Source organism: Giraffa tippelskirchi, chromosome 12 (assembly GCF_054371585.1).
Source record: "Giraffa tippelskirchi isolate mGirTip1 chromosome 12, T2T-mGirTip1v1.2.pri, whole genome shotgun sequence".
Classification (NCBI taxonomy): Eukaryota; Metazoa; Chordata; class Mammalia; order Artiodactyla; family Giraffidae; genus Giraffa; species Giraffa tippelskirchi.
In genome coordinates, this window is record NC_137286.1 from 1667048 (window position 1) to 1677077 (window position 10030).

Genomic DNA, 10030 nt, shown 5'->3' on the forward strand with positions numbered 1-10030 from the left:
TTGGAGTGCTCCCGAAGACCTGGGACTCGGAGGAGGGGCACCTGCTGGGTGCGCAGTTCACAGTGTCTGCTCCGCTGCTCTGAGGTCCTCAGGATCTAGGGACCAGGAGGCACGATTTCAGGGTCTCCCTCAGGCTGGGGTCTCCAGGGCCACAGGGCCTGAGGATGGGAGCCCCCAGCTGGCACAAGGCCCGGAGGGTACCTCAGCACACCCCGCCCAAGTCCGTGACACAGCCCAGGACAGTCCACCTTTGGGACCTGTTCAGGGTTCAGACATTTGCAAGATACATGAGCATCTAGGTGTACGTTCCTGAAAGGGGCAGTCCTGCCTGGCTTCCAGAAAGTCCAGAAACTCCCAGAAGGCCCGAGAAACTCCAACCTAGAAGCAGGTGTGGGGGGCCCATGGCTGCCTGCGCTCTGCCCCAGAGCCCTGGCAGGGCCCAGAGGTGTCTGCCGGGAAGGTCAGACCCTGGGGGGCCGAGTGCCCCCTGGGGCCCCTCACTGCCGTCCTGAGGGACATCCTGCGCACCCTCTTCACTTCCCCAGTAAGCAGACTGCGCCTCAGAGAGGTGAAGTCGCCCCCCGCAGGGTCACCCGGCAGGAAGGGCAGGTACCAGGCCAGCCTGGCTCTGTCCTGCTCTGGAGTCGGGGGCTCTGTGCTCCCTGGCGTGGGAGCGGTGCCCGCCAGCGCACGCACAGACAAGCCTTCTGTGACGGGCTCGGGAGGTGAGCGTGTTGGCTGAGCCTGGTTCCCTCCCAAGCAAAGTCTCAGGCTCAGCCAGAAGGAGACCCCGGTAGACCATCTCTCGCAGAGGCAAGTGCAGGGTCCCCGTCCCCCCATCTGCAGGATCCCAGATATGGGCCACACTGCAGGCAGAGGGTGGTCACACAGTCAGGAGTGTCCAGCTGGTCTTGGGGGCTGAGTGGGCGCCAGGCAGCGACCTTCCCTGCAGCGGTTCCAGGCAGATGGCCAGCCAGGTCCCCCGCAGGGCTGAGGTTGTTGTAGAGGGTGGACGCTAGGGGCTTGGTGGGAGACCCAGGTAGGGCCGGTGAGGCCGGGTGTGGAGGCTCAGAGGATTCCAAATGTGTCCTGCTGGAATGGCCACTGATGGGCGGTAACCACAGGGACCAGTAGGTGACGTCACAGCTGGGAACTAGGGTGTCTTGGGGACAGTCCCCCAAGCAGGTCCCCATCCCAGGCCTGCCACTCCTCGCCCGCCCGCGTCAGAGGCAGACACACGGGACTCACTTCGCTGCCTCTAGCCCCGCCAGCAGGCGCCAGGCCCCGCCCACAGGCGCCAGGCCCCGCCCACAGGCGCCAGGCCCCGCCCCCCCCACGACTGCTCCTCCTCTGCACATCCTTGTAGGTCTGGCTCCCTGAGCTCAGCGCCTCGTTAGAACTATGTCCACTTTTGGGCAAATCAAATCACCCAAAGGTGAGCCTTCGGAGACTGGAGCGGGCCCTTTGCTCCTGGGAAGGAGGCAGAAGGTTCTCGGGGGCGGGAGCGACACCCCAGCGATACCCGCTGGTGCCGGGGGGGCCAGCTTTCCAGGAGGCTGCACTCCCTGGGTGGGAGGGTAGGTGGGACCGTGAGTCCAGGACCCTCCCGGGCACGGGTGCTTGCTGACACACGTGAAGAATTGTGCACGTGGAGCCCCCGTGACCCTCGCCATGGCCACATCGCCCTGTTTTGGAGATGGTGAGACCCCAGGTGCAGAGATGGGGTTCACACCCAGGCGCGGTGACAGAGCCCAGCTGTGGCGTCATCGTCCCTGGGAAGCACCACTCAAGATGCCCTCCTCAGGCCCCCAGGCTCCAGGCCACCCCCCCACAGACCTCTCCTGCCCCCACACCTAGGAAACCCGGTTCCCTGCTGCCAGGTCTGGGTCTTCAAAATCTGCTCCCCTGGGTTCAGCCCAGGACACACGCCTGGACACGCAGGGGTGGACACACAGGGCTCGGGAAGTCCCCACCAAAGACTGTGTCCTGTGGGAATTCCTTCCTGAAGCCAAATTTCAAGGTCTCTGGAGCAAGCACCAGCCTCTTCTTGCCCTCAGTCTGGGGCCCAGACAGCAGCTGATCCGGGCCGGGCTCAGAGGACACAGTGGGGACGGTGAGCGGATGGGCAGGGCCGGCTCAGGCTGTAGATCACCCCCGTCCTGTCCTGAGTTCTCAGCTGAGGCTCATCCTGCCTCGTAAAGATGCCAGCGAGCCCCGGGCCAGCACAGGCAGGCCCACAAATCAGCACCGGGGCGCTGGATTTAGAGCATCACCCCTCTGCCAGGCGGATCAGCCTCGGCGGACGGCCACCAAGGCCGCAAGAAATACAGCTGCACGTCTCAGCTGCTGGAGAAACGGGAGAGATTTATTCCAAACCAAGGAGGCTGTGTGCGCTGTCGGGGCGGCTCAGACCAGCCCGCAGCGGCTCCTCCTTCCATGGGAAGGGAAACCAAGGCAGAGGAGGGGGAGCTGCCAGGACCCAGATGCGGCGGGGGTCCGGTTCCGGGGGTGCTCGGGTGACTGGCAGCCCCCACGTCGGGAGTTTTCTCTCAGTGGAGCACCTGGGCCATCTTCTGAGGACAGCTGAACCAGTTACTCACTTGGACCATGCTTTCCCAAATGACTGAGGAAAGTGGGAGTCAGTACAGGTGGGGAAGGTGGGGCGCGCGGCGGCTGCCCTCCTCTGGGTTGGGGGTGGGGGCAAATGGCTGCCCCTGGAAGTGACTGGGCAGGAACGGCAGGGGCGGACGTGCAGACCAGGTGGCTGATGGCTGCCTGGGGGTGGGTGGCTGACCTCACATTCCCCAAGTGACGACAGCATGCAGGCAGGTATAGGGTGACCTCACCCCGGAGCCGCCCTGTGAGTTCTCAGGGACGTCACTCCCCCTTCTCCAGCCCCAGGGCCAGGCCGGGCAGCCAGGTCACAGCAGCCATTAGGCACGCAACATCATGGGCGCTGAGCACGCAGCCCCAAGCCCTCCAGCCGGCAGACGGCCTCCTGGGTGCCCCTCCCCCACGGGCAGCCACTGAGTTCCCTGGGAGACCAGAGCCTCGCACGGGCGGCGGGACGGACCCAGCCTCAGACAGGCCCCGGGGACCCCATCACCGCTCCCAGGTCTCCGTGGCTGCGTAGGGGGTGGGGGTGGGCGGCTGCCTCTCCAGCACAGCCCCTGACCCTGGGAGCTCCCCCAGCCGGGGAGCCCCAGGACAGGGCCTACGTCGACTGTTCCCCCAACCTGGGCACTCAGAGATCGCAGCCCCCCTCCCCCAGGGCGTCGGAGACTCCCAGTGCCCTGGACCGGGCCCACAGACGGGATGTCAAGTGGGAGGCTGGCGAGGACAGTGTGGCCAACACAGGGTCAGCAGAAAGCCCAGGCTGGGTGGAGGAGGGCCCAGATGTGCCCCTGGATGGCTGGTGGGCACCCCGGTCCAGACTGGGCCACCCAGGGACCTCCAGGCAACTGTCGAGGGCGTTAAACATGACTCCGGCCAAACGCAAGGGCTCCCAGTGGCCAAAGATGGAGGATTTCACTAACAAAATTCAGTAGTAGTGGGGTATAGCCCAGAGAATAAAACAAATATCCTCAAGTCCATTCCTATAGACGGAAGTGATGGTGTAAACCGAGGGGACAGAAGAGCCTGCCCGCTTGTGCAGGACAGTAATTTACGGAAGCGCCTGTCCTTTCACCCTGGTGTCCTGGGCGGGACCCTGGACCAGAAAAAGGATGTGAGGGGAAATCGGAACCAAGTATGGACTCCAGTCAGTAATGATTAGAACCAACCGCTGTAGCGTAAGATGTCGATGTGAGAGGAAAAGTGTCGGGTGTGTGGGAAGTCTCTGCTCTAGCTTTCAAATTTTGCTATAAACCGAAGATAACATTTACTTTCAAAGATGATTCTGAAACAAATACAGGACAGCAGGAGGCTAAGGTTGGGTGCCGCTGGGCGGTCGGTACATAATAAAGTTCTGCGCTTGCCTCTGTGGGGGCGTTTCTCACGGCACAGAGGTGGGGGCAGGGAAGGTGTCCAGGGCCGGCTACCAGGCCCCCTTTGTTTGGAAGGCTGAGCAGAGCACTGAAGGTTTTCCATCCCTGAGTCAGGACGATCCCCTGGAGGAGGACATGGCATCCCACTCTAGCATTCTTGCCTGGAGAATCCCATGGACAGAGGAGCCTGGCAGGCTACAGTCCGTGGGGTCACAAAGAGTCGGACATGACTGAGGGACTGAGCAGGCACACTCCTGGCCGCCCCAGGTGGAGAGGAGTGTGGAGGGGTGGCCTCAGGCCGGGCGGGGGGCCTAAAGAGAGGCCCCCCCACGACTCCAAGTACAGCCTCTGCGGAGGCCCCGCCCTGGGCCCCAACTCACCCGGAAGGCCCTCCCCTGACACCTCCCAATGTCCCTGTGAGCCCACCTGCCCCTGGGCCAGGGCACACTGGACTCTGGGGATGGGGAGACGCAATGCCCCTGGGCCCTTTCCCCATCTGATGGGGAAATATTAATAGTCCCTGGGCCTCAGCGTCCTGAAACACAAGGCCTCCCGGGCCCCTCGCCCCAGGGGCTCGGTGGGGAGGGGCCTCTCTGAGCTCTTGGCTGACCCTCCCCCCGCCCGCACTCTTCAGACCCACAGGAAGCCCAGCTTCTTGGCCAGCCCAGGGAATTCCTTCCCGGCCCCCTCCCAGCCTCCCAGGTTTCCTGTGTGGAAACGGGTCTGGATCCTGCCTTGGTAAACACAATGTCAGGAGGGAGAGATCACCCTTTCAGCTTCCTGTTTGCCGGGAGCAGACTCCAGCCCCTGGGGGGTTCCGGGCACCCCCCCAGACAAACCCTCCACAACCCAGGGCTGCAGGACCCCCTGGGACCACACGGCCAGGGACCCCAAGTGAGTGTCGTGCACCCCGGGTGGCCCTGCGCAGCAGGAGGTCAGCCAGGCGCTGGCGCTGGGAGGGGGTTCCGGGGGGAGGACTGACACCCAGTCACGAACGCACAAATTGCACCAACAGAGGCCTCAGACCTCAGGAGAGCACGAGGGGTGGGCAGGCCGGTGGGTGCTGGGCAGAGACCTCCTGCTGTTTCTCTAGGGCCCCAGGTCCCCCAGGCCACCACCCTCAGGCCCAATGGGAGCCCCATGGAGGCTGCTGCTGTGACTTCTCCCCCGTTTCCTGGGGGGACAGGGGCCAGGAGGGGACAAGGCCTCATAGCTGGCCTCACTGGGGCTGGAGCCCAGGAGACAGACGGCCCCACGGGTGGAGGAGGGCCCTGCGATCTGGGCTCCAGGAGGCCGTCTGCAGGCACCCCACCTCTGACCTTGCCCCACCACCATCCCCGCCACTGCCCCCCACCCCAGGACCCCTGTGGGTGAGCACAGGGGCGCTCAGAGGCGCTCAGGGGTGCTCTCGAAGCTCCAGACTCTTCTCCCAGCCCCTGACCCTGAGCAGGGTCGCCAGGTCCCCTGGTCCAGACCCAGGAAGGAGGAGCTAGGATGCTCCTGGGGGCCCAGTGCTTGGTTCCTGCCCCCACCCACCCTCCCTCCCTGCCTGGCTCCGGCCTGTTCCCAGCCACACACTGGTCCCAGTGAGCCCCGTGCCCCCGTCACCCGGCCCAGGGTGACCCCCGCCCGGCTCCTCCTCCCCTTGCGGGTAGGGCGGGCGGAACAGGCCTGGACTCGTGGGGTGAGTCAGGCGGGCACCTCGCCCGGGGGAGCCAGCTGGCAGGGCGCCAGGCCGGCCTCAGAGGCCGTGAGAGACGCCGCCTGGGCGGGCTTGTGCCCCTGGCCCCGAGCGGCCCCCTGACCCCTCCCTGGGGGGCCTGGTTCCCAGGCCTGGCTGATCCCAGCCTCCACTGGGAATGGCCCTCTTCCCAGCCCTGCCTCCCCTCCCAGGAGAGGGGACACCTGGGCAGCCCCGCCCACCCTGGATCTCAGCATCCTCGGGTGTTGAATGAGCGGGGTGCCCACTGCCTTCCGGGGGCAGCTGGGTCCCGGGAGGCTCCGCCTTCCCATCCATAAAATGGGCGTCTCGTCCTCAGCTGCTCCCTGCCTGTAATGACAGGGCTACAGCTTTGATGACCAGATGAAAAGCCGCCCAGGCTCCCGGGCTGGCCCCAGGATGGGGGCTCCCTCCTCCAGGAAAGGCTGGCACCGCCCTCCCGAACCTACCTCGGACTGTGGGAAGTGGGATTCACCAGCCCCGAAGGTCACCTGTCCCAGCCTCAGCCGTCTCCACAGAGGCCCCCGCCCAGGACGGGTGCTGGGGTGGGGGGCTGGGGGATCTCAGTGGGAAGCAGGCTCTGGGCCCCTCAGTGACTGAGGGCGAGGCGGGGGGGAGGATGGGTTTGTGCAGAAGGAAGGGCCTATCCAGCAAGGCCTCCACCCCACCCTGAGTCCCCCCACGACCCCCAAATTCAGTGATGGAGAAGCAGCTTGGGAGGCACCTGCCTGGGTCCCTGCTGGGAACCAGACCTGACCCCAGAACAGACACCTGCAGGGCGCGGAGGGGGCTGGGTATCCAGAATCCCCCAAGCTCCCGGTCGACGCGTGGCCCTGATCCCAGGGGTCCCAGTGCCATCGACAGCAGAGAGCGAGGAGGCATCCTGGGGCAGGGGCTGGGTATGGGCGACCCTGCGGTGGACCAGGGCCACAGGAAGGACCAGGCCCACTTAAGGACCGGGAGCAGCCTGCACTCTGGAGAGCTCGGGCCCCGCTGGACCCTCCTCGGGGAGAGGCCACCTTCACGGGGCTTATGCGTCTGTTCAGCTTGTGCCCCGAGGCCCCCTGGGGCCCAGCCCTGCTCCCGACGAGGGGAGCAGCAGTGAGTCACCCCACCATGCCCCCGGGGGGCCCCCACGACGCCGGGGGACAGGCGGAGAGCACACAGGACGCCACGGGCGGGGGCTGCACCCGGGACAGCAAGGCTGAACAGTGGGCCCCACATTCATCGGTGGGGGGGGTCCCAGGCACAGCAGCTGAGAGAGGCCCAGCGGGCTGGGAGGGGCCTTCAGGTGCCCGCGTGGGTGCGTGGGGTGGGGGCACCCAGACAGGACGAGAGCGTGGCCGCCAGGGAGCACGCAGGGCCGCGGGGCGGGGCAGGGCGGCCTGAACACAGGAGAGGCACGGAGAGGGGAGGGTGAGGGGCTCCTGCTGGCTCAGGGGGTTCTGGACCCTGACCCTGTGGAGTGTCTGGTGTCTATATTCTGGAAAGGCAGGCGGGGTGGGAGGCAGAGGGGCAAAGGAAGGAGCTCGGGTGCCCCCAAGGGGGTCTTCCTCGCCACTTCCAGGGTCCCCAGCTAACACAGCCTCTGGGAAGAGGCCAGGGACCCCCAGAAAGTGCTGTTTACTGTCGGCCCAGGCCCCACCCCGCTGCGAGCTGGGAGCAGGGACAGAGCAGAAGGGGCTGGAGCCCTGGGCTTGCAGCAGGACCTCCTCCCTGTCAGCGCCCTCTCGCCTACACAGCTGGCCCCTGCTGTGGGGTTTGTGGGTGGGGCCCCCCAACAGGCAGCCTCCTTGCCTCGGGACCCTTGGAGGATGGCGCACCAGGTGGACTCAGCAGCCTCATGAACAAGGGACGCATCTTTTATTCACAAATAAAAGCTGCAGCAAGCTGTTATCTACACATTTGTACAAAGGTTCAGACGACCCTAGAAAATCCACAACGGTCAGAAAAAAGAATCCGTCGTGATGGGAATGTCCCGCTCCTGTTAGCAGGCTCATCGCGGTCTGCATTTGGCCTCCCAAGGACCCTTGCCCTGCCCGGGGACCTCCCCCCTGGAAAGAGCCCGGCCGCAGTGACAGCTTCCATAGAAAACCATAAAAACATAGATCATCTGTCTCCAAGTGCCCACGGCAAATGCCGCATCTGTAGGCAAAATGATACAAAAATACGAACCTAAGAGAAGCTTTACAAAACCCTCATCCCCCAATTTGTGTGTGTGTGTTGGTCTGTTTGTCTTTTTTGCTTGTGGTTTTGGTAAGAATTCCTGCCGTGGAAGAAGGCGCCAGCTGCCTTCCGTTCAGCCCTTGGGCACTGCCCTCCTGGCGGCCTCAGGACAGAGCAGCTCCCCGAGAGGGAGAGTCGGCCACCCCCGCCCAGAAGACCCACCGGCTCCAGGCTCCATTCGAGATCAGCAGAGAGAACACAGGGAGGGTCTGCAGGCCCCTGAGGCCGGCTCTGTCGGAGGAAAGAGCTAGGAAGGGAAGGGACCCTGACCTAAAGCAGAGCCTGGCGAGCCCAGGGCTGCTCTGCCGCACGGAGTCGCCAAGCTGTACACAAGGCGTGACCCAGTCCCGCGGCCCCAGGACGGCCACAGGCACCGCCCAGGGGCGCACTGTGCTGGTGGCCCGAGTCCTTAGCACCAAACGCAGAAGGAGAGAAACCCAGTCCAAGGTTAAAGGCACTTGCGTCACAGTCCTCCATGTCCTGCACACTCGCTCCTCCGCCCACGGGCTTGGCCGGCCCCTCCCGTCCCTCGCTCCATCGCCTCCAAGACCGCCCACCCCTGCCCCGTCCCGCACGGGACCCTCCGCATCCTCATCCCTCCGACCCCTCAGCACATCCTCGCTCCATCCCACGTCCCACCCTCGAGCCCCTGATGCCTCGTCCTCTCCCCCGGGGCCCGTGCCCAGCCTCAGACGTCCACCTCCTGGGGCCCTGGGGTGGCGGCGGGGGCGGCGGCGCTGATGTCGAAGCACGTGACCATCATGACGTGGGCCTTGCAGAGGTTCACGCACTGCTCCAGGGCGGCCGTGGCGTGCTCCAGGGCTGCCAGGTACTCGGCCGACTCGGGCTCCAGCCCTGGGTCCACCTCGACTGTGGCGGGGGGCGGCGACGGACAGCCAGTGAGGCTGGGGTCCCCGCAGGGCCAAGGAGATGCCTCTCCGCCTCCCAGCCGGCAGGTACCCCCCCCAACCCTCTGGGCCCAGGGTGAAGTGGCTGGACCAGGGCGCCAGGCGGGGCTGGGAGTCCAGGGTCCCCAGATGGGGCTGGGGTACTCACACTGCTCCAGCCAGCGGCCCGGCTCCAGCATCAACCGGCCCTGGGTCTCGGCCAGCTCCCCACGCAGCAGCTCCCGCTTCGCCTGCACCTCTCTCAGCCGCTGCAGCCTGCGCTCAGCCAGCCGCAGCCTGGCGCTGACGCACACCGGGCCCTGGGCCAGGGCGGGGGGGGGTGCTCAGGCCTGCTCCCCAGGGCTCCAGTACCCCAGCTTTGACCCGAGCCCCACTCCACCCTCCAGGCCTGGGCAGGCACACGATGGGGCCTCCGAGGTGAGCAGGGGTTAGGTCCTGCCCCTCCCTCACCGCCCCACTCCCCACCCCCATGGGGCTCAGCACATGGACCCCAGAGGCCCAGGATGAGCACCACAACTGTGGGAAGGCCCCCACCCAGCGCAACTCCAGGGCACAAGAGAAGTGGCCACGGGATGCCTCCACTCCCCCGCCCATGTCCAAGACGACCATCAGGGGACGCCAGGGGCTCAGGCCCAGCGGGGTTGTTCCTACCTTCTCCGAGCTCTGGGAGGGCTGTGGACGAGAGGGGACGGTGAGGTTGGCAGGCTGCCGGTTGCACCAAGAAGCCCCCCCGCCCTCCCAGCGCCACCCCCTGCCACCCCCACCTCTGCCGGGCCCTCCCTGGGGGGCAGACGGCGTCGCTGCAGGCGCTCCACGTCGTCAATCTCATACACCTTGATCTCAAAGGGCTCCTTCAGTGCGCCGGCCAGGGGCGGGGGCAGGTCCACCCACTGCCCGGGGAGGCTGGGCTTGCGGCTCAGGGCGGCAGCATCGGGCAGCGGGGCCGGGATCAGCCGTCGCCGCTGCAGACCTGGGACACACAGCCAGGTGCTGGGCACGCAGAGGCCAGACCCCCAGCCCCTAGCCTGGCTGCGGGTCTGACGGGCAGAGCCCACAGGGGCCCAACCCCCAAATGCTCAGCCTAGCGCTGGCAGGAAACCCTGACCAGCCCTGCCCCATGGAACAGACGGACTCCAGCTGCTCCCCTCCAGCACCTCCCGCCTGGACAGCCACACCAGCCTCCCCACACA

The 10030-nt window shown here is 65.9% G+C and overlaps 1 protein-coding gene and 1 long non-coding RNA gene across 4 annotated transcripts in view; one reads left to right on the top strand and one right to left on the bottom strand.

Annotated features, from left to right (window-relative positions):
• Positions 1–1155: 1155 nt before the first annotated feature.
• LOC145528795 (uncharacterized) lies at positions 1156–2355 on the top strand. Its single transcript, XR_014070655.1, has 2 exons — positions 1156–1435; positions 2009–2355. It is a non-coding gene; the product is annotated as an uncharacterized LOC145528795 (long non-coding RNA).
• Positions 2356–7552: 5197 nt separating this feature from the next.
• KIF26A (kinesin family member 26A) overlaps positions 7553–10030 on the bottom strand; it is a 37751-nt gene continuing 35273 nt past the window's right edge. Inside the window, exons 13-16 of one of the 3 annotated variants that reach the window (XM_081548531.1) lie at positions 9605–9810; positions 9492–9512; positions 8989–9139; positions 7553–8802 (exon numbers count right to left, since the gene is read on the bottom strand). In XM_081548531.1, coding sequence (XP_081404657.1) covers positions 8621–8802; positions 8989–9139; positions 9492–9512; positions 9605–9810 — 560 coding nt within the window. In that variant the 3' untranslated portion in view covers positions 7553–8620. Of the gene's footprint in view, positions 8803–8988; positions 9163–9491; positions 9513–9604; positions 9811–10030 lie in introns of all 3 variants that reach the window. The other 2 variants (XR_014070862.1, XM_081548532.1) reach the window with 2 other exon arrangements.